Below are 27,043 nucleotides of genomic sequence, written 5' to 3'. Positions count from 1 at the left end.
GGGACCGCCAGTCATTCTCCGTGCGAGGGCCGGGGCGGGAGGCAGGCGGGACCCAGCCCCGCCGCCAGCCCCACTTTTGTGGTGCCGCCGCTGCCGCCGTCTCCCCTTTTCTCCGCGGGCCTGGCCGCGGGGCGGGCGATGCTCCGGGCTCCCTGAGCCGCTGCACCGCCACCGTCGGCCAAACCGCCCCGCGGAGCTGCGGCTCGGAGCGGCGGCTCCCTCCCTCCCGCCCTCCCTCCTCTGCCCGCGGCCCCGCGGAGGTTGCGCAGGATGCCGCGGAGGGGCGCGGAAGCGCCGCTGGCCCTGCTGCTGGCGGCGGCGTGGCTGGCGCAACCCCTGCGGGGTGGCTACCACGGAGTCAGCATGTTCGCCGTGCAGACGGCTCAGCCCGACCCTTGCTACGACGAGCACGGGCTGCCCCGTCGCTGCATCCCCGACTTTGTCAACTCGGCCTTCGGGAAGGAGGTGAAGGTGTCGAGCACCTGCGGGAAGCCGCCGTCGCGGTACTGCGTGGTGACGGAGAAGGGCGAGGAGCAGATCCGCTCCTGCCACCTCTGCAACGCCTCCGACCCCAAGCGCGCCCACCCGCCCTCCTTCCTCACCGACCTCAACAACCCGCATAACCTGACCTGCTGGCAGTCCGACAGCTACGTCCAGTACCCCCATAACGTCACCCTCACCCTCTCCCTGGGCAAGAAATTCGAGGTGACCTATGTCAGCCTGCAGTTCTGCTCGCCGCGCCCCGAGTCCATGGCCATCCACAAGTCTATGGACTACGGCAAGACCTGGGTGCCTTTCCAGTTCTACTCCACGCAGTGCCGCAAGATGTACAACAAGCCCAGCCGGGCCGCCATCACCAAGCAGAACGAGCAGGAGGCGGTCTGCACCGACTCGCACACCGACGTGCGGCCCCTCTCCGGCGGCCTCATCGCCTTCAGCACCCTGGACGGCCGCCCCACCGCCCACGACTTCGACAACTCGCCCGTCCTGCAGGACTGGGTGACGGCCACCGACATCAGGGTGACCTTCAGCCGCCTCCACACCTTCGGCGACGAGAGCGAGGATGACTCCGAGCTGGCCCGCGATTCCTATTTCTACGCCGTCTCTGACTTGCAGGTCGGCGGGCGATGCAAGTGCAATGGCCACGCGTCGCGCTGCGTCCGGGACCGAGACGACAGCCTGGTGTGTGACTGCAAGCACAACACGGCCGGCCCCGAGTGCGACCGCTGCAAGCCCTTCCACTACGACCGGCCCTGGCAGAGAGCGACGGCCCGGGAGGCCAACGAGTGCGTGGGTGAGTCCCACGCCGTGGGCATGGACACTCCGGTAGAGGCGGGGGGAGAGGGCGCTGAGGTCCCCGGAAAGGCAGGGAAACGGTTGGGGGGGAGAGGGGGAAGGGAGAGAAGGACAGGCAGGGGACGGGGGGTGACACGGGAACATCCAGGACCCGGCAGGGACCGGGAGCAAAAAGGCACGGGACATCCAGGACACGGCAAGGGCACCTTTAGGTACGGGGACGGAAAGGCACAGGGACATCCAGGATACAGCAAGGGACGTTTAGGGACAGGGACTGAAAGTCACGGGGACATCCAGGACACCGCAAGGGACAAGATGCGAAAGGCTCGGGAACATCCAGGACACGCGAAAGGACCTTTAGGACTGGGAGCGAAAGGCATGGGGACATGCAGGGACACGGCGAGCAGCGCGGGGACAACCAGGGACACGGAGGAGAGGGACAGGGACACGCAGGGTGGCGGAGAGCAGGACAAGGACAGGATACTGAGATACCCGAGAGTGTAGGGCAAAGGAAGGGACACCGAGGGACCTAGAAGCGCGGAACAAGGGGGCATGAAGGCACTCGGAAGGGCAGGGGATGCGACTCTCGGCAGTGCAGGTCAGGGGACATTGAGGCAGCTGGGAAAGCGTTGGTGACAACACTGTGGGACAGAGAGATGCAGAGAAGGGTGCATGGGGGTACTGGAGATCACGGGGCAGGAGACGGCGGGACACAGGAATTTGGGGCAGGGGATACCGAGATCCCCGGCAGCGTGGGACGGGGGACACCGGAGGCACGCGGGTGAGAGAGGCAAGGGACACGAAGGGACCCGGGAGCGCAGGACGGGGACTCTGTATCGCAGAGCAAGGAACAGCAGGACATTCGTAAGCGCGGGGCCGGGGACACCAAGTTGATCAGGAGGGGGGAGAGGGGAGAAGCAGGAGCTCGGGAACTCGCGGTGCGTGGCCGCAGAAGCGCTGGGGAGCCGGGGCTGGCTGGGAAGGGTCCCCCGGCCCTCCGCAGCCCACGGAGCTGAGTCTGGTCCGGGAATCCCGGAGCTCGCCGGCAGCCCTGCTCTTTCCCCCGGGTCACCGGCTCCCAGTCCCGCCGCGGAGCCGCCAGCTGGTCCCAGGGGCTCCGTGCCCGGACGGGACGGGGACGGGGACGGGCTGCTCCCCGCCCGGAGGGAGAAGTCGGCCGGGAGCTGGGAAGGGCTGCTGCGCAAAGCCTGTGGCTCCCGTCGTTGTGTCCTCAGGGGTTGCGGGTGGGCTCGGGGGGCGGCGGGGACTTGAACGAACTCCCAGGGCCAAGCAAGAACCCGGGGAGCATCCGGTTTTCTCCGTCTCGGGAGAGAAATTTGAGCCTTCCTGGTTGTAAACGAGCCCCAGCCTCCAGGCTATCCCCGGGCGAGGTGTCCCTCGATGCTGGATAGGATGGCGAAGGGTGAAGGGTTTGGGGTGCTCTTTCCCTGGAGTCCCCGCACATCCCGCCGACGGTTCCGCCCGATCTTCCACTCGCTGCTCCCCAGCGGGATCGCTGAGTGCCGCCGGTCCCCTCCGCGGTCCAGGAAGCCAGTACCAGTCCCCGGCACCAGCCGAGTGCCGGGGGCTTGGGGTGACCCAGTACGTCCCGGCGGCTGGAACTACGCAGGACTCGGCTGGGATCTCCCGGCGTCTCTATCCCCGGTACCGCCGAGCGCGTCCCCGCCGTTTTATTTACGGGGAAAACACGGCCCCGTCTTGCAAAACATTTGCAGTCCCGACTATAAGGGAAAAAAAAAAATTAACACAAAACCCAAAACAAAACTGAGGGCCGGGCTTGGGCTTTTAAAAAATTATTATTATTTTCCTTCCGCCGGCCGTCAAATCACAGTCAGATGTCTCCCTTTCCGGGAGTGTGATTTCTTCGCCGGCCCTTTCAACACCGAGGCACGGCAAAGCCGGGGTTATTTGGCGGGGAGCAGCGAGGGATCTGAACCTGCAGCTCCATGGCACCGGGGAACACACGGGGGAGGCAGGGGGCAAGGTGCGGGGGGCCCGGCAGCGGTGCCGGCCCCGCCGGGCGATGCTCTGCCCGGCCCGGAACCACCGCAGAGATGGGGGAAGAAGCAGGGAGATGCCGTCAGGAAATGCCCTTACTCGGAGGGGAAGGTGGTGGATGCCGCTTGGGGTTATCTCCGTATTTGCTTTTCTTTTCTTCTCTCCTGGGGAGATCCTGCAGCTCCCGGGGATGGAGTTCCGCGTCCCTCTCGTTTCCCAGCTCTCGGACCAGCCTCATCCTCAGCAGCAGGTCCGGGGGAGCGGGGAAGGGAGCTCAGCTCCTCTGGACCTCAGTCTCCTCTGCCGGGCAGGGCCGAGTTCCCTGGGGGCAGAGTTATCGCTAGCGGCGGTGCGATAAGATTTGGTGCGATTTAGGGGTGCTGTTGGACTCTTGCAGGGTTCTGAAGTGTTCCTGAAAATGCTTCTTGTTGGGTTATGACTCTGGACATTTACTGTCCTTCTCCCGATTTACTTACAACAACAACCAAACAACCAGCCAAACAAAAAAAAACACCCCAAAAAGCCAAACCAAGCAATCAAACCAACTAACCAACCAAAAAAAAAAAAACAAAACAAAACAAAACCAACCCAAAACCAAAAAACAAAAAAAAACAACCCCAACCCCAAATAACAAACAAACAAACAAATAAAACCCCAAACAAACAAACAAAAAAAAAGGAAACGAGTTTCTACTTTCCAGGAAAATGTGCGGCTCCTGTGCCGGGCTTTGCATTTCAGACAGCGCAGAGCCCCAGCGGCATCAGGATTCTGCAAACGAAATTTGCGCTGTTTTTTTCCTTTTCTACCGACTTTGAAGGGCAATGAATGTTTTGCAAGGACAAAATTCCCGTAAAATAATTTTCCCCAGCCCCTTTTTGATGCACAACCGATGTGCCCTTAAAATAATTCCCCCAGCCCGTTTCTGCTCCACGGAAACGTTTTGCAAAGACGAAACTACCCTAAAATAATTTCCCCCAGCCCGTTTCGGCTCCACAACGTTTTGCAAAGCTAAAACTACCCTAAAATAATTTTCCCCAGCCCTTTTTCTGCTGCACATTCTCCCGGGGCCGTACCTATCAGTCTGCAAAACCAACCCCGGCCAAACAATCGCGTTGCCCTGCCAAGCCCACACCGCCTGAAATAATCCCCCTAGATAAAGATCACAATAACCCTATTCAGCTCCCACCCACTTGCTCATGACCATCGGCCCACCCTGGTTTGTCTCTGAAATCCAGAAAGTCAGTCTTGGGGTCACCCGAGGGCTGCGGACCGGGCAGAGGAGCAGGGAGGGAGTGGAGGTGGCAGCGGCTGGAGGGATCCTCAACCACTTGAGATGGAAGCCAGGACAGGACAGACCCTCCGGAGAAACAGTGATGAGAAGGAAGGTTAATCAGCCAAATGAGCTGAATTTGTCCCAGGCAGTGGTGTGAGAACTGATTACTACTCTTTTTTTTTTTTCCCTCACTGAATTTTTCTCCTTCTCTAGAAAACCGTTTTTGTTGTTTGTTTGTTTGTTTTATTATTATTATTGTTATTGTCATTTTAAAAGGACAGAATATATCTGCTTTGCTTAAAAACTTCAGGATTTTCTTTGGTAAGCCCAATCCCCCTGCCAAAACTGAATCTTTGTTCCTATTCATGCTTATTTGGGGCTGCAAAAGAAATGTGCTGGAGTTTCTGACCAAATAAATAAATAAATAAATAAAAAATTAAAAAAACCCAAACCAATTTCCCACAGGACAGTTTTTCACCATCCAGATCTATTTTTTTTATTTTTATCATTTTTTTTTTGCTGCCTGCAAGAGCCCAGGCAGCACGTACGGAGAGGAAAGGGCCCAAAGGAATGTTCTCCAGGGTCCTGCTCCTGCAGAAGGAGCCTGGCCAGCAGAGTTTTTCACTGATTCAGGTTCCCATCAGCTTTACCTGGCAAATAACTCATCCACATAGAGCTTGGCTTTACAGTCCAGCTTTGGCCGTGTGCCTGGGAGCTAACATGCTCCAGGGAGGACATAGCTTGGAGACAAGCTTGGAGGTCTGTTCTCCATCCTCCCTTTCTCTAGCCCCATCAGGCCGGCTCCATTTGCTCAGCATTGGTCCAGCCCAAGCTCTGTGTTTCCAACCCAGTTTGTCCTGATGAAGCTTCCAGCTCCCCCATGAGAGGAGATTGCAGCTGGAAAAAGCCTGAACTAAAATGTCGTCAGAGCTCAACTTCTGCTGAGCTTGTGTGGACACACAAAAATGCAAGAAGCAGGGGGCTTCAGCCAGGTTCACTGACACCCGTGAAACACAATCAACACCAGCCCATGGTTTCTTGTGCCCCACGGTGATATTTTGAGGGCTGGAAAACGCACACCCCAAGTTTGAAAAAAACCCAAACCCCCTCTCCCTTTAAGTTTGCACAGAATACCTCTACATTTGCATTGGCCAGAGCAAGCACTACCAGACCACAGCCCTGCTGACAGCAGCTTTGAGAACCAGCTCCAGCCTCCATTCCCAGTGCTGGCCCCAGTGCTCCCCGTGGGGCTGGGAGATGTACCCCACACCTGCACGTGTTCCTGACGTCAGTGGGGCTGCAGGTGCCGGGCTCCTGCTCGGACTTTTGCCGAGAGAGTGTTTAACAATAACAAGTGGTGTCACAGGGAGAGAAAGGAAACATCTTGTGTTCTCAGATAGGGGATTTGGCACCAGCCGAGCACCGGAGCGGGTGTTCCGCAGGCTCTGCTTGGTGGGATGTGCTCCTGGGCTGGGATGTGGCTCATGGCAGAGTGACTGGGGAGCAAATCTCTCCTCCAGCAAAAAAGAAATTTCATCGCCACTGAGGAGGGGTCAGGAGAAGAGCCTGGCAAACACTCCCCGGGAAAAAGTTCCCTCCAGGCAAAGCTGGGGCTTTGTCACCTCGGTGGCAGTGCAGGGAGGTGTTTGCAGGGCAGTGCTCATTGGCACAGCTGCTGGGATCCCCCCCAGCCTCATTTCTACAAGGGATAGCAAACCCTTCCCCAGCACTGAGCTCTTCTTGCTCTGCTCCCACAGTGAGGACTGTAGGATTTCATCTCGAGGAGCCTGGTGTCCTTTATTAAATGTAGGGGATCCCCTTCCTTTAGCTCACATTAATCCCCTCCACTTTTGAAGCCTTTGTGGGTCTCATCCTCTCTGTACCCAGTCTTTCCAGAGTCAGGTTGTTAGGTGGCCCTCCAAGACAGTTCCTTCCCATTCTTGTGGCTTCCAAATGGGACAAGGACTCAAACTGGTGGTGGGCCCACCAGAGCCTTTCTGCAGCCACTGCTCAGCTGAATGAGCAGCCCCTGATGTCTGTCTGCAGGGCTGGGGCATCCCAGGAGGGCAGAGGGGACTGAGTGGGTGACATTGGTTCATGGTGACTGAGATCCATCAGGGCAGAAAAGACTGGGCTGGAGGGAGATGTTCTTTCTTTCTTTTTCTCTGTTGTGGTGATTGAGGGCTTTGCAGAGGGTCTGTTTCAGAGTGGGACAGTGGGAGAGGGGCTCTGTCTGTAGCAGAGAGGGAGATGGAATGGCAGCAGGACCTGGATGGACAGGGACACATCCACTGCAACCTCTTCTCCTTTGGTTCCAGGTACAGTGGTGGGATGGGAGGCAGAGAGAGGTTGGTGGTGGCTTTGGAAATCTCTCTGTGAGGAGAAGAGGGTCTGAGTACTCACGCTGCTCAGGGCTACACCTCTCCCAGAGCTGTGGGTGTCCCTTCTCACCCTGTAAAACAGTCACATTTCTTACCTGAGCAAAAAGGCTGTGAGCAGGATTCCAGGGTGCCCATGCAGGGTCCCCAGGGTGCCCGTGCAGAGACCCCAGGGTGCCCATGCAGGGTCCGCAGGGTGCATCACCCTCCTCCCAGCTGAGCCAGGTCCTGCTGGCTGGGACTGGGCAGGACACCACAGCAATGTCCCCAACTCAAGCCAGCCAGGCAGGGCTGGCAGGTGGCTGCTGGAGCTGCTGACGCCTCCCATTACCTTCTGGTGATTCTCGGGCTATTCATAATTTCTGATAACCAGGCTCGTGCCTCAGTTTCCCCATTGAACGAGATCAAAAGGGGGGCTGTGCAAAATGCTTTGGACTTGGGCTGAAGCAGGAGCACAGCATCCTCGTGTCTAGGGAAACACAGTAACTGGGGCAGCTTCACCAATGATATGGCACCAACCAGCAACTGGAGCAGACCCTGTGCAGGCTGGACCTCTGGTGGCACCGTGTGCCATCCCCAGAGCCACGGGTCCTTTGCCCCCCAACCCTTGTTCAGCTCCCAGTGGGTTGTTCTGCCTGGGGATTGCACGAGCTGTGGGCAGGACTGTGTTGCTGAGCAGATGGGTGCTGTAGCCATAGAAATATGGGCCCATGAGCTGCTGAGACTCCCATTGTAGCCCCCTGAGTGGGGCTTGCAACGGGCAGAGCTTTCTCACAAGGCCTTTCTTCTCAGGAAGCTTAAAGTTAAACTGATTTCCAACAGAAAGGTTTTTACACCAACAAACAAACAAACAAAAAAAGCGCAGTTAAGGCTAAAACAAAACCGGGCTTGGCACTCTGGGTTGGACACTTGCCTTCCCTTGAGCTTGTCCACAGCTAATCTCTGCCCTCCACTTTCTGGGCCAATTCATGTCATCCTTATTCAGCCCCCCCTTGTCCCCGCTGCCACAGACTCCCTGGGACCGCCCGGGGGGACGTGCTGCCTCTCCCAGGATGGAGCCAGAACCTCCTGAGGGCTTGCAAATCTCCTGCTTGGAAAAACCCTTCCAGGGTTCTGATTTTCCTACCTGGCCTGTGAAATAGGGGCAGCCAGGATGCACAAGTCTGTTCTTTCTATTCTTTATCTTCTTCTTCTTTATCTCCCCTTCATCCTCAGGGATGAGGGATGGGAGTGCTGAGCACAGAGGGGTGCTGCCTTCTTTAGCCCTGGGTCCCTCCTGACTCCCTGTTTGGGATGCTTTGCTTTTTGGTGCAGTGGTTTTGGAGGTTATTATGGGCTCTTGCCCTGCAAGCAGCCCCTGCTGCTGCAATCAGGGGGGGGACATTTCCTTTGGGTGACCCCAGATCTCCTCCCTGAGCATCCCTGCCAGATTCCCAGGGAGCCTGGCATGGGGCAGAGGGTCTTCACCTCATCAGGGAGCAAAACACAGGGTTGGGCTTTGCAGATAAGTTTTCCTGGGGACTTTCTGGAGGATTTTTGGGGTGTTGCAAGGAGTTTCTACCCCAGGCAGTTTTGCCTTGTGCGATATTCAGAGGAGGGAGATCTTAGAACTGGTGGTTACCTTCTGTAGTATGGCAGATGCTGTCCATTATTTTGCCTCGTGTTTCTGTCAAATAGCAGAAATAAACCCAAAGCAGCCCCAGGACCCAGCAAATACCACATCTAACCTCTCCTAGGGGTCACAGACAAAGCTGCCTGCTGCACAGGACACACCAGCCCTTGATGGACAGGGGGTACACAGCCCCCAGACTCATTGCCAGCCAGATCATTCATTTACAGCTTGTCCATGGCTGCACCAAACAGATTCCCCAAATTTTCAAGCAGCAGCAGGGCAGGGGGATGCTTTGCTACCAGGACCAACACCTGTAGACACCTTAGACAGAGAGAAAGATTTCAGCTGTGGCAAAGCCCAGCAGTCACATCTGCTTTGTCCCCACGGTGCCTTGGGAGTGGGGGACACTGCTTGGCTCTTGCTGCTGTGATCAGGGGGGGACATTTCTTTTGGGTGACCCCAGATCTCCTCCCTGAGCATCCCTGCCAGATTCCCAGGGAGCCTGGCATAGGGCAGAGGGTCTTCACCTCATCAGGGAGCAAAACACAGCTCGACACAGATCCTCACCTGATGCAAACCCACCCGCAGTGTCTCATCCCCATAAATACCAATCCCCTGGTGGCTGGGATGGGGCTGTTGTTATGGGTAGGCTTTTAAAAAGATATCTGTATAATAGCTTTCATTTATGGAAGGATTAGGATGCCCTGGGGACTGATAGGGAGACAGAGAGTTTTTTCCCTGCTCAAGGGAGTTCCTGAGGGGAGTAAAGTTGGGGGCTTGGCTGCTCTTGCTCCATCCCAAGGGGGGGAGCAGCTCCTGTTGGCAGGCAGCAGCAGCACTAAGGAGCTCAGCCCCACATCAGCTGGAAGTTTGTTTTAAGCCCATTGGGAAGCTGGGGATTCAATTTTGAGGGGGAAAAAATTTTGCATTTTTATATATAAATATACTAAAAAAACTGGTTTAGACCTGAAAGAACACAGGCAGTGGGTTAGGGATGGAAGAAGGGCACAGCTCATCTGGGAGCTTCATTTATGGATTCATTCTGAACAGCACAGGTTTAGGGGAGACTGGATCTTAAAAACTGATGAAGTGATGTGGTCAGAGACAGACTGCTTCATCCCAGGGCTTTGTGGGGACTCCATGGTCTGGCACTGGGGGGACTGCTGCATCACCAGCACAAACCAGGCACACCATTGCTGCTGCTCACAGCCTTCATCTCCTCTGCAAAGTGACCTCTGCATCACCAGGGAGAGCAGCAAGCAAAGAAAACAACAGCCAGGGCAAGACCCCACTTTCATGTCCTACACATGGTGTGAAAGGAGGGAGGGTGCAGCAGGAGGTGTCCTTCCAAACTTGTTCAAAGTGTCTTGTGATGGAAGGGTTGAAAAGTCACACCTGCATCTCCCTCTTGGACAGAGGATCGGAGGCTGGGGAAGGAAAAATCCCTTTATTTCACACAGTCCTGGAAGGGCAGGGTCTTTCTAAATTATTTCCTGGAGAATTATAAGCTGGCAGGGACCCCTGGCTGTGCATGCTGGTGATGATGGAACAGGAAGAGCATTCTCTGATTTGTCAGGGCATTTCCTCCTCTCACTATCCCATGTGGGAATTAGAGCAGAAACCCAGGAGGAGAGCTGCTGGCTCTGCAGTTCCCCCCAGCTCTCCAGGCTCTCTGCCATACCCATGTTGGGGCTGAGAACTCCCAGAGGGTGCAAGGCAAAGCCCAGATGTCTCATCCCTGATCCCTGCCCTGAACCATGCCTGTGTACTCCATGTTCACAGGTTTGGATGGGAAGATGGATGAGGAGCCCATGTCATCTCCCTTGTGGCATTTCAGAGCCATCCATCAACCTGATCCCTACCAGGCTGCAGTCTGAGAAGCTGCCTGGGTTTTGGGGATTTGTGCTTCATTTTGACCCAGTATGAGTATTTCCATGTCAGCTCCATGGGGCAAATTAATACCCTTAATGTCACCCACCTGGATATTTAGGACCCAGTCTCAGGCAGCCACACCAGAATGGATGGGAAGAGGAAGGACAGCACACTTGATAGGAGAAGGGGATTGCTCAGTGCCTGGCAGCCCTGGGCACACCTTGGCTTGCTCTCCCAGCCCTAGCAATAACTTCCTTCAGGGTCCATGTTATGATCTTTGGTTGGTGAGGGGCTGCTCTGGGGAGAGCTGAGCCACGTGTGAGGTGAGGAGGAGTGAGGAACAAACAGTGCAGGAAGGTAAGACCAGAATCTCCCTGTTCTCAGACTCCTCCTCTTCATCCTGGACCTTCCCTAAACCCTGCACAGGGAGACCCTGGTTCTTCCTAGACCACTGGCCACCACGGTGTATAGCAATGCACAGCCAGAAGGAGCCTTTCCCACCAGCAAACCCAGTGCTAAGGGATGTGACAGAGGTGTGAGGACACTCAGTGTCACAGGGAGGGAGGCAGGTAAATGGTGGGTCGAGCTGGGGGTAAGAGAAAAAAGGTCTGGGTTTAAAAATCAGCCACGGTGGTGCACAGGAGGAGCAGAGCAGTCTGTAGAGCATCCTCGGGATGGCAAAGGCAGCTGCTCCCCCCGGTGCTGGCGGGAGGATGTTGTTTCCCAGCTCCATCTGATCCGCAGCTCCCAACCAGCCGGGACCCATCGGGTGCTTCTCCTTCCTCTGCCCTCCCAGGCTGTCCCCAGCCGGACTGTTTCCCGGGCTTGTCCGCCCGTCCTTTTGCAATAGGGAGTCAGTTCTGGTTAATGTTGGAGATTGTAACGTGATTACCGAAAGTCTCATGAAATGAAATCGCTTTGGTTCAAAGCGTCCGGGGAGGGGGAGCGTCCCTCTGGCAGCAGGGATGGCCGGGCGGATATTGAAAGCAGACTGGTAGCCAGGATTGCAGGGCGGACAATTGAGCTCTGACAGTGTGAAGGCAAATACAAACAGCAGCTTGTGTTTGCACACAAAGGCTCTGGGCACCAGGATCCCTGGCCCTGTGCTTTACACCCTCAGCTCTATGGAAAAAAAAAAAAAAAAAAAAAAAAAAAAAAAAAAAAAGGAAAAAAAAATTAGTCCTGGGAGGGCAAGAGGGAGGGAAACCCGAGTGAATATTTAGGGCTGAATTGAACTGTGCAAACATGCCATTGGGAAGCTCTCAGTGGAAGGCTTTGGAGCAGCTACCCGCCGGGGCTGTAACACAACTGCTGGACTTGAAAGGGCGACTTTCACGCTGAAGCAAAACTGGACAAAAGAAGATAAATGAAACGGGCTCCCGGCGGGGTTTGGTTTGTTTGTTTTTGTAACTCGGCTAATATTCCCGCATTGTTCAGCCCAGCAGCCCAGTGCCTGTCCTTCACACACTGCTCGTAAACCGGGGCACAGGCAGTGCAGGCAGTGCAGGCAGTGCAGGGAGCACAGTGCAGGCAGTGCAGGCAGTGAGTGGTGGTGGGCAGGAAGGATGGGAGGAGATCCCTGGGGATGGGAGGTTGTCCCCTGTGGCCATCGTGGTGCAGGGAGTTGGATGCTCTGCGTCTCCAGGGTGGTGGTCACACCGTGTGATGCCGGGAGGGTGTGAGCCAGAGTGGTGATGCACAGCCCTGTTCAACCCCTGGGGGAACTTGGGTTTAGCCCGTGGCATTTTGGGGCAGGTTGTATAGTCTGGGCTAGCAGCAGGAGGCTGACAAGTGGCTGTGAACCACCACAGTTTTGTTATCAGTACATTCTGCACCCGGGCGTGCTGTGTCCGAGTGGTTTTTGCAGAGCTGGCAGCAAACCTGCTGAGATTTGCCCAAGTGGGGACACCGTGGGTGAGCTGTGGGTGCCAGTGGTGATGTCTCCATCCCGTGGCCCAGCAACAGAGTGAGGAGTGGCCCTCGTCCTCCTTGCTCCACGTCTGGCCCCAGGATGGGGCTGTCTCCAGCTGGGAGCCTGCGTGGGGCAGGGGGGCTGCTGCTGGGATGGGGGGGAGCATGGATGCAGGGTCAGGGCACTGCAGGGTCCCCAGGCCAGCCCTGGTGCCACAGCCTTGGGTTTTAAGGGAAAATAGATCCCCACATATGAGCATCTTGAAAATTCACTTGTGCCCTGGGTTTTAGGCAGGGAAGCAGCCAAGTCTAACACCACAGTATTTCCTTCACTAACACTGAGCAAGCAAAAGCTGAATCATCAGCTGTATGACAGTCTTGATAAAACCAAATGGCAAAACAGTGGCAGCATTAAAACATTAAATAATAATAACTGATACGTTCTGCTGCGTTTCCTTCTCAGAAGCCCCTGTGAAACCCCCTGATGTTCACCAAAACTTGGCAAATGGATTTCTCCAGAATCCCCTCACCCCAACGAGTTATTTGTTAGACTCCACTTTGCAAAGTTTCACCAAAAAAAAAAAAAAAAGGAAAAAAAAAGGAAAAAAAAACAACCCAACAAAACCCCAGACAGCACATCACGTGCCTGGGGTGAGCAAAGAAATCCCCTGATTTGGGTGAGCAATGAATATCCCAGCAATGAAAAGCGAACAATTTGTCGGCAGCCCATGCACTTGAAAACGAATGATCCAAATTATTCAGTGAGTCTCCCTGGATAGTGAATCCATTGAAAGGGGATCGAGACAGAGTCATAAATTATTCATTACCCAAAAGAGAATGAAATGCATAAAATCATAACAATAATAATAATAACAACAACAAGGGCAACGCTAATAATCGTAACGAGAATTCAGCCAGCTCTGCTGAGGGAGGCATGAAGAGTCACAGAATTTATTTTCTCTTTATTCCAATCTCCCTCTGGGGCAGATGTGTTAAATAAAGGGATGTAAAGTGGGTCAACATTTGGAATAAATGTATTTATCACCGATAATTTGATTCCCTTGCCTTGGCTGGGAGGGATACATTTTGTACTCGGGTCCTTGCCAGCGAGAAGGTCCTGAACCCCCAGGCAGCACTGTTAATTGCTTCTTATAATGAATTTCTCAGGGTCCTGGGCTGCATTTAAGGAGTCAGTGGAAGTGGCTGAAACGAAGGCATGTACTGTACCACTGTCCCAGGAAAATTTATAGGTATCCACGGGCTGAAAGAGAAGTGGAAAGTGTTGGCCTAACACATAGCCCTGGGATTCGACTCTTCCTGACTTGAATGGGACCTTGATTGCAGAGTCACCCGGAACCCATTGAGGCAGTAAGAGAGCTAAGGAGAGGCCACCACACTTGTCACACAGCCCGTGAGTTTCCTGCTGGTGCTGGCACGCAGGGGTTTGGCTGGGGAAACTCCTCTGCAGATCCACCCTCTGCCTCAGCTCCCTGCCTTCCAGCTCTCCAGCAATCTGCTGCTCTTGGGACCTCAGCTTCCATCTGAGCATCTTTTGCTTTGGGACTTCCCTTCCTACCAAATCCCTCCCCAACCCCCGGGGGGGTTTTTTTTCTCCCCAGGGGTTGTGCTGTTGGGCCCTGGGGAAGGTTTAAATCCATTGATATGCTCACATCGTGGTGGAAAGAGCCCAACTACAGCTGTGGCATGTCAATGAATTCCCTGGTTGCAGTGCAGGGGCTCGGCCGTGGCACTGAGCCATCTCCCAACCCTTTCCCACAGGTTGCCCCATGTTCACAAGAGGGGGGTCAGAAGGGCTCTTGGGTGCCTTGGGTGCCATGGTGTTTCCTTGGAGCTTCCTCCACCTGCTGCTCTCAGCAAGGAGAAGGGAGGTGTCTTGCTGTTCCCTGCACATGGGGGGGAAAAAAAAATGGCATTTTTCAGTCTAGGAAGCAGCAGGTTGGGTTAGAGAGGAGCAAAGCTCTCACCCCATCTGGCTCCATCAGCCTTGGGTGCTGCAGTGGATGCTGAGCATCCACAGAGTGTGGCTTGGAGGGGTCAAAGCTACAGCAAAGTGGTGCTGGTTCAGCACGATGGGGGCTATTTTGGAGAGTGCTGTGCCCACATGCATGGCCACAGAGCATGAGTTGTGTTTGCTTGGTGCAAGATTCTGCAGCTGAGGTGGATTTGTACTTGCTTGCTGAAATAATCCACAATAAAAGACTCAGCCATGCTCAGGTAGGGAAAGGAGTGAGAGGATGGAGGAGATGAAGGAGAGGTAGAGGAGGGTCTGGGATGGGTGAGGAGCTGGCAGGGACACAGCAGAGTATCCTGCCATGATCCTGGTGCTGGTGGGCACAGGGATTTGGTGGTGTGGTGGTACCTCTTGGTACCAAGCTCCTCTATCCACCACTGCTGGGCAGCTGTAAGGAAAGGAGAAGAAAGAGTTCCTGCTGGCATTTTTGTTGGAATTCAGCTGTGTATCAAGTGGAGCACAGTTTTCATTACCAGCTCCATTTCCATACAATAAATCACAAGCTAGAAAACACCATTTTTGGCCTAGATTCTGCCCTCACTTACGAGTGGCAGTAACCAGAGGCAAAATCCAGCTTTGGCTTCAGCATGGCAGCCCATATGTTCACCTTTTGGAATTAATTCCTTCTGGTAATTTCTGTGTAATTATACAGCAGTGAAGGCTGATTATGTGCTTCCTCTCATGGGCAATTAATATTGCTGATCTAGTGCCAAGGGTGCACTTTGCTCTGCGCAAACCCACAAAGAGAGACAGGCTCAGCCTCAGGCACCTTCTGCAAGGTGACAATCTGCACCCTGTTCCCTTCAGCCAAGGGATCACAGCTCCCCCTCCACAAGAGTCCCTCGGAGGAGATGCAGCCACCAGCCAGCAATTTAGAGCAGACTGAGCACTTGCTGTTCAGCCATGGAAAGAACATGGAGTGTTTGTGCCTGCTCCAGCTGCTGCTGGAATATTTGGGAGGTGGTTTCTAACCTGTGCCTGCAACAGATGCTCTCCAGCAGCAGCAGCAGCCCCGGGGGTGAATGGAGCAGCTCACCTCCCCAGAGCAATAATCTAATCTATATCTCATAAGACAGTTTTATTTTGGTGAATTACCAATGCCTAATGGCTTTTTTTTTTTTTTTTTAGTTTTTTTTTCCCCCACCAATGAACTGGAGGATCTGTGCAAACTCCCTGGGCTGTGGCCACAGCCCTCGCTGCTGCTCAAGACAGGGGGAGTGCAGGGTCGTAAAAGCAACTCCTCACATCAGGTTATGGTGCCTATAAAATTAGCCCCGTTAGAAGCTGGCTGCCCCTTTAAACAAGCAATTGAAATGGATGACAAAAGCATCCCCTCACCCCTCCACCTCCTCCCCCCCTCTCCCCCAGCTTCTGTAAAATAATTGGATGGAAAGAAGTGGAGGAGAGCAAGGGGTGTGCTTGAGTCAGGCTTCTGTGTGGCTGCAGTGTTGGGGTGTGTTTGCTTCTTTCTGCCTGCAAATGGCTTCAGTTCCAGTGAGATGGAGAGAGGAAGACAGGAGGAGGAGGAGAAATAAATGGTGATTTCCTCACTGGTTTCCTCTGGGCAGTTTGTTCTCCCCATCTGGGGCTGGGCAGCAGATGGGGTTGGGCTGCACAGGGGCTGTGGTTGCACTGGTGAATTCGCTCCTGTTCTGCCAGAGCAAAGAATCCCAGACTGGCTTGGGCTGGAAGAGACCTTAAAGACCATCTAACCTCTACATAGGACAGAGGGCAGGGACACCTCCCACCAACCCAGGTTGCTCCAAGCCCCATCCAACCTTTAACACTTCCAGGGATGGGGCTTCTCTGGGCAAACGGGGCCAGGGGCTCAGCACGCTCACAACAAGGAACTTGTTCCTTATATCCAACCTCAGTGTCTCCTCTGCCAGTCTAAAGCCATCCCTCCTCATCCCATCTCCCAGGCCCTTGTCCCAAGTCCCTCCCCAGCTTTCCTGGAGCCCCTTCAGGCACTGGAAGGTGCTCTGAGGTCTCCCCATTGCAGCCTTCTCTTCTCCAGGCTGAACACCCCCCACTCTCATCCTGGCTCCAGAGCAGAGCTGCTCCAGCCCTCCCAGCATCTCTGGGACCTCCTCTGGACTCACTCCAAGAGCTCCATGTCCTTCTTGTGTTTGGGATTCCAGATGCAACAACATAACCCTGAATGGGAGAGTCTCAGGCTAAGGATGGAAGGTGCTGCTCTGCCTGGGTGCAGGGTTGTCCTTGCAGCCCCCCTACCCCATGGCATTTTGCAGGGAGGTGGGGACGTGGGAAGTGCCAGCTCCTCTGAGTCTCCAGCTGCTTTCTCAGTGTCCTCGAATGGAAGAAGCAGCAATTCCACCTCCCTTGACAGAGTTTGGGCCAGCTCTGAGTCCCAGGTTGCAGGGAGACAAAATACTCTTTGACAGGGATGCTCTCTCTTCTCATGCCCAAATGGAGTCCTCCAGCTCTGAGCTGCACTGCCAGGGGAAAATTAATTGAAAAAATGTGGAAAAAGAGGGGAGTGTTCCTGCATCTGCCATGCATCCAGCAAAGAGTCAGATTTACTTGGTCAGGGGGGGGCAGCCTCATCGCATGCCCAGTTCCACCTCTGCAGGAGGCACTTTGCTTGTCACTGCATCACGTTGGCCCTTGAGAGCTTCAAATAAATCCTCCTGCCCAGTTCCAGCTCAAGACCAAAGGCAGCAAACCCTTCCCCGACCCAGGAGTCCTCATCAGAGTGAGGATGATGATGATGTGCTCAGAGTGAAGGCTCCCTCGTGAAGCCCCTGGTGCCACCCAATAGCTGTGACAGCATTGTCACCCCCCTCCCCTGACAGGTCCCTCACCCCAGCCTCTCCTGGGGGCAGAAGGAAGCCAGAAAAAACAGATGCTGAACCCCATGGATGGTGAAGAGGAAAAATTGCCAAACCAACTCACAGGAGACAAGAAGAGCTGAGTGCTTTCTGGGGGGGGGGGACACAAAGGGACAGTCCCAGGTTTGTCCCTACCTTGGGCTGGATGCTGGGGAAGCAGCCGCAGACACTGAGCAGCTCCCCAGGCTCCCAGCCTCTGAGAGAGCCTCCTGAGAGTTTAATTTTTTGGGAAGCTTTAACATCCCCAGCTTACCAAGCACTGAAAGAAAGGTCAGCTAATCCCCCACCACGTCTGAATGGATTCAGGCCCAGAAGTGAGATTACAAAACAGGGGAGTGGGAGGCCGGGAGAGCTGCATGGATACAGGGACCCTTCCCATAGTCTGGCCCTGGCTTTCTAAAGAAATAGACCCTTTATTTCAGTTCTGATCCCCACGGGGAGGAGGGGAAGAGGGTGGGCAGATGGGGCCAAAGCACCCACCTCACCTCCCCCAGCAACAACCCCACAATTGCAAACCCCAGCAGAGCTCTGAAAGATCTGAGTGAGGGTCTCCAGCTGTGGGATGGGCAGAGCCAGAGGGTCCTGAGGAGGCTGAGCAGCACCCATGGCCCAGCCATCCCCCTGGATACCTTGCTTGGGGACTCAGCTCAAGCAATTTGGAAGAAAAACCCCTAAAATGCAGGGTCCCCTCGTGCCTCCTGGCTGCTTCAGTGGCTTTGGACCTGTGACTTTGAAGGCACCCAGGTCCCAGTGCTCCCTTTGCCCCTGTGCACCCAGACTGCTCTGCACAGGGTGCTGCTGACCCAACACACCAATTTAAGGCAATGTGCCCATCACGGTGTCCCCCACAGCTTACCTCAGCATCTCAAGTCCCTTTGGTGGGACACCCAGGAGGCCACCCAGGGGACTGAGCTGTGTCCAAGCCCGGTTGATCAGGGGGAGGTGGGTGCTCAGCCACCCATGGGTGCAGGACCCATCCCTGGCACCGTGCCCACGTGTCCCTGTCCCTTTCCTGGGCTGCACCTCCAGTTCTTTGTGAACCCCCGGGGCAGTGACATGACAGGACCACTAAGGACTTGCTTTTCTTCTGCAAATCATCTCTCCTGCTCAATGCTGGAAGAGCTGAGCCCAGCTGAATGCAGTCAAGAAGCAGCCCCCCGGGGGTGGATGCACTGGGGATGAGCCATGGTAACCTGGCTACAAGTGTGACAATGCAGACACCCAGACCCTGAGCCTCCCTGCCAGGCTCCCCAGATTGGGTATTCAGGCCACAGGGGTTTTTTTTTGTTGGTTTTTTTTTTTCCTCTATTGACCTCCCAACGCTGTTCTGCATGGGAGAATTCTCTTTCTTTCTCTCTTGGTAACTGCAGGAGCAAGTGCTTGCAGTTGGAAAGTTTAACCACCACAAGGGCAAGCTGGTAATTCAGCTGGGAGCTGCTTGCCCACTGCTGGGCTTTCATTCCCAAGGTCCAGGGGCCAGCTAAGAGAAACCAGCCAGGATGCTTTTTTTTCAGACACCCTGGGATGATTCCAGCCAGGTGGGATGCTCCATCACCACCAGCAGAGCTCCCAGTCCCATTGCTTCATGCAGAGCCACCAGGTCCTGTCCCAGTCCTCCCACTGGGTGCCCTTTCCCATCTCACTGGGGGTGGCTGATGGAAAAAGCTCATCCATCCATCCATCCATCCATCCATCCAGCAGAGTTCCCAGTGAACAGGCCTGAGGTCAGATCTTCTCCCTAGACTCTTTTTCCTTGCAGGACTCCTGTAGGAATATGGAGCAGGAGCTGAACTGTGCTCCCAGCAGCTCTGGGTGGGGTTTGTGGGTGCTACAGGTCCCACAGTAAGCTCAGCATTTCCCAGCTACTCCAGGAACTGGGAGACTGAGGGCTCAGCCCTGCTCAGCACTCTCTGGGACTGTGTGGTTCTTTGGTCCTCAGATCCCTCCTGCAGGAATAAATTCCTCCTGGTGCTGGGGAAGAGGGGTCTGGGTGATGGGATGGTTTAATAACCCCATGGGCACAGCCATACAGATCTGCTCTAGGTGCAGCAGCAATGCCACGTTCACTTAGCCACTTGGATTCTCACACTCCTGGGTATTTTTAAAGTCAAAAAGTATTTTTAAAGTATTTTTTAAGTCAGAAAATACTTAAACTCAGCCCCTCAAAGGTGTCATTCACTAGCAGAACCATGGCAGGGGCTCAGAGGCACCCTGCAGGTCTGTGGGATGCCATGGGGGTGATACCTGTCCCAGGCAATAGAGACAAACTGGTGCCACCAGGAGAGACTTAAAGAACAAGGGGCTGGGTTTAGGGTGTGCAGTGGGGGCTCACAGGGAGGCAGAAAGGTGCCAGGCAACCATAGGGTAAAACCAGCCCCATGTATCTTTGGAGGAGAGATTTTTCCCTCAGTTTGCAGGGAAGCTTCCAGCTGCAGTCCTGGTTTAAAAACAAAAGGATGGGAAGGTATCTGAGTATGACATCTGGTGTGAAATACTGTACCTAGCCTGGGGAAACTGAGGCACAGGTGATCAATTAGCAATGCAATGGCAGCCAGAGATGCTTCCTGGTCCTGCTTCTCTTTTCCCTGCCCCTGCACTGGGATGACTCCAATTCTTGCTTTTCTGGAAGGGAAGAGAGAGGCAACTCATCCTCATTAGAGCATTGGTGTGAGGTTTGGGGTGCAGGGCACTTTGGGGAGCCTGACTCAGACCTGGCTGCCTCCAGGTACAGCTGAACACTTCCACCTGAAGAGCTCCCAGTGCCACCCACAGGAGTCAAGGGAGATGCTCCTTAATGAGAGAGGAGGGTGAGAGGTGGTGAGAGGGTTGCCTGGGGGAGGGGAGATCATCTTCAGCAGGATCAGAGGGTCCAACCCCAGCACTTGCCCGGGGTGTGCATCCCCTCCAAACCCTGTTCCTGCTGGGAGCTCATCCCAGCCTCCCCATCAATCCCTTGCACAGCTCCCACAACGTTGCCCCCAGCTATTCAGCTGCTCTCCGGATCATTAAACATATTGAGCAACACCAGTCCTGTGACTGGTTAATTAGTAAAGACTTGACTAATTAGTTAATCATGTTTACCAAGTGCTTTGAAAGCTCTCAGTGTTATTACTTTTAATTATGACTGTGCCCCGGGTGCCAAACCTCTGTGGGCTCCAGCTCTTTGTCCCTGCCACCCGAGCCTGGCTTTAAGGTGGGAATTTGCCTCTTATCCTTTGCTTACCAGGTTTCCTCAACAGCATTCTGGGGGGGGGGGGGTTGCAGAAAAGCCCCTCACACACAGATCTCCCTCTTTCAAAGCCTCCTTACCCCTTCAGGAGGCAGGATTGGTCCTTGCTGAGCCACCCACCATGGTGCCTCTGTGCACCCCTCATCCTGGAGCAGATCAGTTGATATCCAGACTCACTTCCCCATCCCAGCCTGGCAGTGCCATGGACACTTCCACTTCAGGAGTCTCCCATCTGGTGAAGGAAGGTGTGGGAAGCCAGAGATTCCCAGCAAAAGGCAAGCAGGGTTATTCCCACATCTGACTTCAGCATCCCTGTGTCAGCACAAATGGGCCCAGAGCAGGGATCATCCCCTGTGCTGGGCACTGGGGAGGCTGCACCTGGAATTCTGGGGTCAGCTGTGGGCCCCTCAGGATCAGAAGGACATTGAGGGGATGGAGAGTGTCCTGAGAAGGGAATGGAGCTGGGTAAGGGGCTGGAGAAGTTGTGAGGGCCCTGGGGGTGCTGATCCTGGAGCAGAGGAGGCTGAGGGGAGACCTCGTGGCTCTCTGCAACCCCCTGAGAGGAGGTTGGAGCCAGGGGGGGTCGGGCTCTGCTCCCAAGGAACAAGGGATGGGACAAGAGGAACTTCTGGCACAACTCAAGTTGTGCCAGGGGAGGTTTAGGTTGGATATTAGGAACAATTTCTTCCCCCAAAGGGTTGTCAGGGCCTGGCCCAGGCTGCCCAGGGCAGGGCTGGAGTCCCCATCATCCCTGGAGGGGTTTCAGAGCCCTGAAGATGTGGGGATGAGGGACATGGGGTGGGGGTGACCTGGGCAGTGCTCGGTTACTGGTTGGACTGGGTGATCTGAGAGGGCTTTTCCTATCAAGGCAATCCTGGGGCTGGGAATGTCCTGGGAGCTGCAGGAGGACACAGCCTGACCTGGGTCAGCCCAGGGTTAATGGTTGGGTTTGGTGATCTTCAAGAACTTCTTCAAACAAAACGATTTGTTGATTCCAAAGTGTGCTGCAAAGATTCCATCCAGTGAGTGAAACGTGAATGGGGTTTGTTAGTCAGGGGAGAGCCTTGGCATCTCTGAAGAATCCACAAGTCAAATTGTCTTGGGATTTTCTTCATCCGTAAAAATGTCATCAGCTCATTAAACAATGTCATAGAGAGCCCCATTCACCTCTTATCACCCTGCAATCTGAAGAGGAGTCTTGGAGCACCAGCTGCAGATACAAGACCCACCTCCAGGTAGCATGGAGAGAGAAGGAAACCAGGTGCTCCTGCAGACATTTGGCTGTAAATGTCACACAGAGCTGCCACAGGAGCAGGTCTTGGGGACACTGCTGTCCCCCTGAGCTGATGAGGGGCATCCAGAGCTCACTGCATGGACAACAAATACTCCAGGATGTGGCTTTGAGCATTGCTGCCTTCACCCAAGACCCTGCAGTCCCCAGGTTGCAGGTGGGAGCTCTGAACTTGTGCTCTTCTAGAAAGCTCCAGGTGGTGTTGTCAGGGCTTCTCATCTCCAGGTATTCCCACTGAAATGACTTCTGTCATCCCTGGCCTGTGCTCCTGGTGATGTGGTTGCAGAATCATGGATGTGATAGTTGGGAAGTGGGATGATATTTCCCCTTGAACTCTGGAATTCCTTCTTGGGAACTGTTCCTCCCTTCATGGAGAACAGAGCAGGCAGGCATCTCAGATGGGCACCAGCAATGAGTGAAGATGAATCCCAGCCTCAAGCTCTGTAACTGGCCCTTAGACTGGCCATACTGGTCAGAAGAAAGAACCTACTGGTGCAGGCTCCTCTTTCCAAACCTCCCTGGGTGGTGTTGGAGCATGGGGCAATAGCTGGCTGGAGTATTCTCTGTAATTTAGGGGTTGCTGAACCCAAAGATGGACACCTTGTAATTAGTTTTAGCAGCACATTAGTAGCAATAGCCATTTAATGGCTTTTGCTTCTCTGATCACACATCTGGGACATTTTCACTTCTTTATGTGAATTAGATGCTATTGCAAAAGGGGCTTACAAGTGACAGGGACCATTCGGAGTCCAAAATCTTGGTTGTGCTGCATTTTGTTTGCCCTTTCATAAAGGTCAGAAGGGTCTGAGGTCCCCTAGACTCCATTTTGTCCCTTAAGAGACAGCACCCACGATGCTGGGCAGCAGGGACTGGTCAGGAGCTGTCTGGGGTGGGCTGAACTGGACCTCACCTTAGTGTCTTGCCAACCCACCAGCTTTCCACCTTTTCTGATCTTCTCCCTGCTATCCTCCTCTCACCACCTGTCTCCCTGCTCCACCAAGTTCTTTATGAGCACCACAAAACCTTCCCCATCCTCCCCACCACCTCTGTGCTGGGACAGAGAATATTGATTTCCTCTGGAGTCCTCCTGGGGCCAGGCAAGACCTGCAGCCTGGATGGCTGATGGGGTGGTTGGAGTTCCCCAGCCCTCTCCCCTGGGTGTCAGAGCTGTTCCTCTGGCCCAGCCCAGCCATTGCCTCAATATTTCCAGGAGGAGAGCCTGCTAAATCTCTCTCTCTCTCTTCAAAAAGAGAGAAGAAGCCAAGGAAGGCTGGAAGGGAGGGGAGACAAACACATCTGCACCTGGGAAATGTCATGTTTAGTTTTTCGACTCCAAATGGGCAATGACAGCAGCTCCGTGGGGGTGTGAGCAGGGGGAGCAGGGCAGATTTATAGCTGTGGGTCACCCTCCAGCTGAGCCAAGTCTTCTGCCTAGCATCAGTTTTATGAACAAGATGAAATGCAGAACCTCAAGCACAGGCGCCCTATTAGAGGGGAAGCACTGGGAGGGCAGGAGCAGGGAGTGCTCTGCCAGAGCCCAGCCTGACCCTCTCCCTGCTCTGGGGCTCTCTCTTGGGCTGGATTTGAGCAGGTTGGGGTTTGAAGTGACCAAACGTGCCCAGTCCTCAGCAGGTCCTGGCTTGGGTAGAAGTCCTGTGCCTTAAGGCATGAGAAAAGCAGCTGGAGGCTGAAGCAAACAGGAGTCCAGAACTGCTCTCTTTCAAAACAACATAAAATTCACAGTAATTTCCCAACCCTGCAGGAAGGAGTAATGCTGGGCAGGGAACTGAAACCTCTCAGATGACTCCAAATTCAACACCCTGTGGGGCATTGACATTCCCAGTCCAAGGAGATGCTGTAGAGATTGTCACAACGCCGCAGAACAGAACGACCCAAATGATGCCAGGATTTCCCTTTCTGGCCAGATACCCAGCCTGAATCTCTTGTAAATTCAGAACCTCATATAAAAGATTAAGCAAAATTACCAGAGTCTCCCAGTTCTCACTGAGATAAATCTGGTGCAGACCTTTTCCATAGATGTGGGTGAGATTGTCACTTCATCACAGCCTCGTACTCAAAGCTGTGTTTCAGATGAGGTTTGACACATAATTGATGCATGATGCAACGCTTTATTGTGACTGTAATGCCCCCAGATTGGCTTCTTTGGCAATGCCCTTTGATGTACCTCTTCAAAGAACTGTGGCAAATCCTCCCCTCTGAAGCAGGGACCAGGAAAGTCTTTGGAAACATGAAGAAAGTGCCTCTAGAATTGAGGCTGCTTCTTCTTCATCCCAAGGTTGTAAACTGAGGCAGGTGATGGGTTTTGACTCATACTTTTGCTGTGGATCCATCAAGACCTTGTGTGGGTGATGCTGTGGTGAGGGGAACTCTGCCTTTTGATTTCATCCTGGAGTCCACTCGGGTGTTTAACAATCTGTTAGACTTGGCCAAAGGCCTCAGCAGATGGAGCAGACAGGACCCAGCAGGGTTAGGTTGGGGTGGCACACCCTCTGGTTCCACACTTTGGTGGCTGGCTCTGAAGTTCCTGCCAGAAGAGCAATAACCTGGTGCTACCACCAGAGACAGGACCTGAGCTCAGGCATCAGCCTGAAACAGCTACAGAAGAAACAAACAGCCTGGAAATGGGAAAAGTTCTGCATGCTGGATGCTTTTACAAAGCAGAGGAGATGTGGGGCTCCCTCAGAGGGCTGAAAGCACCCCCTAAATTATCAACAACCCAGATGTGGGCACTCCTGTACACCAGCACGAGGGAGTTCAGTGATTTGGAGAGGGGTCTTGGCTTCCTCCAGCCCCTGCTTGGGTGTCCATTTGCCCACTCTGCTAGTTGGGCTCATTCCTGGTTTCTGCTTGGTGAGGTTGGTTTCATTGGCATCATTTATCTGTGAGAAACAGTGAAAGGTTCTTCTGGAGCCAGAGGAAAGCAGTGGTGGCAAGGGCAGGGGGAGACAATCCCATCAGCATTGGTGCACCTGGGTGACATGGCTGTGGGGTGTCCCACCCCTACCTGAACAGCTCAGTCCCATGGACACATCCTGACCAGGGAAGCAAAGCCCAGCCCAGCTGAGAGCAGCTCTTGGGGCAGCATCTCTCAGGGCATTTCTCAGCTCTGTCCATCCCACAGATGCAGCCTGGGGATGGATCTCGTCCCTTCCTCCACCCCTCTCTTCATTCTGAGGCTCTCCTGTTCCCTTTCTCAGGGTGTTTGCTCAGCCCTTCTCTTTCCTGCTCCACAGGTTGCTCTGGACAGAGCCTGACCCCTCCTAAGCTGGCCAAAGGAAACCAGTACCAGTGGGTTCTTGATCCAAGTCACAAACAGGAGATCCAGCATCGTGGGCAGAGCTCCTGCCCCTTGGAGGCAGTGGGTGACAGAGATTTTTCTGGCCTTAAGGAAAGAAAAAGGGGTGGGTTGAGGTGCTTTATTGCCATCTAAAGCTGCCTTGACTCTTTCATTGTATTTGTGCCCTTAGGAGAAAATTGAGCATTGTCCACATACCTTGGGACTGGGGAAGGGGGCAGCCAGCTCAGCCTCGCTCCTTGGGAGCAAAGCCCAAAGAGAACTGTTCAGCAGAAGAAAACCATGTCAAAGAGTGGATATAATGGTGGATTACAAGGAGTTCCTGGGGTGGCATTGAGCTGCCCAGCTCTGGTCAGCTCAGGCATTAGCATGCATTGTGCTGCCCATTCTCCCCAACCTCTGTCTCCCAGGAAAACCTGAGCTGCCCTGTCCCCATAACCCCAGCATTTGTTGCTGACACGGAGTCATTGACAGGTTGCCCTTTTATTCACACGATCAGCTCCCCAGGAATCTTTCCATGGGCATTTTGATCCCAATGATGGCCCGGAAAGGGATGGACCCTACCCTGGGGTGCCTGAAGTTTGAGGGAGCTAAAGGTCTATTCAGAATCCCCCAAGCCAGCAGGTGGGACACAGGAGCCCTTAATCCCAAATTTATTTTTTTTTCTTTTTGCTGGCATCCTTTTTCTTTTGTTTGGAATTATTATTATCATTATGATGGCAGGCAGCAAGGCGTGGGTCTGCCTCCTGGGAGAGCGATATTATTCACCTCCTTTTGTGCAGGGGACCATGTTTGAACTGAGAAACAAAGCCCAGCAGCTTGTGCCTCCTGTTGGAAGCCTTCCTATCCCGCTGGGAATCCAGGACCTTTTCATCTGAGCCCATGCACTCCATAGGCTTCTGCCTCTTCCCATCTTTAAGTCTTTAGTAAATATCATAAAAGAGAACATAAAAGCCATCCCCAGGGCTCAGGAGTCTTAACTTTCCCTACATTAAAAAGAGGAGATGGGGGGGAAGGAAGAGAAAGCAGAGATTTAGCCTCATTTTATCATTTTTTCAGGCAGAGCTTGTAGAGGGTAAATAGTATTTAGCCCCATTTTGCAGGTTGGAGGAATCTGGGGATAGGGGCTCTTTAACTCTTTGTGTTTGTACCCAAAATCTGGGGGGACCCAGCCCCTGAGCAGGGCTCCTGTGGCACCAGCAGCCAGATGCAGCTGTGAGAAGGAAAGCAAAGCACTGGCAGGCAAATACCAGTGTGGGTGCCCCCCACCCACTGCTGGTCTGGGTGGCAGGGAAAGGGGGTGCTCAGTCCCCCTGAAAACCAGATGGAGACGATTTAACTTCAAACCAGACACCATAAAACCAACCCACCCATTAGTGGGGTGTTGCGGGAAGAGCCTTTCTTGCTCCTGAGGCTTGATGAGCTGCTGGCCTCTCCATTGCCTCGCACAAGAGTGAGCTGAGCTGGGCTGCCCTCTGTGGGTGTGTGTCCCACCTTTACTGGCCTCCTGGTAATAGGGGGCCTGCCCTAACCAGGCACAGGTGGACTCACACCCACTCTTTGGCAACTCGAGGCACCTGGCTTATCTTGTTTCTCTACATTTCCCCCCCCCCTTTTTTTTTTTTTTACAAACACACACTTATAGCTTACGAGATTTAACCCCAGCTTACAAACATACCAGCCCAGGCACTTTTCACAAAGTCTCTGCCTTTCCAACTTCAGTTGTTCTTCTCCCTCCTGTATCTGCTCTTCTCTTGGCTTCCCTCTGCTCAGGGGTTTCCAAAGAGCTTGCTGGTTCCTCACGGGTTTCTGGTTCCTCATGGGATTACGGGATTTAACCCTTCCTCATGGGATTCCATACACGGGTTTTAACCCTTCCTCATGGGATTCCATCCTCCTGGCTTCCCTCTGCTCAGGGGTTTCCAAAGAGAGAATCCTTATCTTGGCTTCCCTCTGCTCAGG

The 27,043-nt window shown here is 54.0% G+C and overlaps 1 protein-coding gene across 1 annotated transcript in view; it reads left to right on the top strand.

Moving 5' to 3' along the window:
- The first annotated feature begins 270 nt into the window (after positions 1–270).
- Positions 271–27,043, top strand: part of NTN1 (netrin 1) — a 93,087-nt gene continuing 66,314 nt past the window's right edge. The window contains exon 1 of the mRNA XM_030461873.1: positions 271–1,294. Within this exon, the coding sequence (XP_030317733.1) occupies positions 271–1,294 (1,024 nt within the window). The remainder of the gene's footprint in view (positions 1,295–27,043) is intronic.

This window comes from Calypte anna, chromosome 18 (assembly GCF_003957555.1).
Source record: "Calypte anna isolate BGI_N300 chromosome 18, bCalAnn1_v1.p, whole genome shotgun sequence".
Taxonomy (NCBI): Eukaryota; Metazoa; Chordata; class Aves; order Apodiformes; family Trochilidae; genus Calypte; species Calypte anna.
This window is presented reverse-complemented; position numbering and strand designations above follow the sequence as displayed.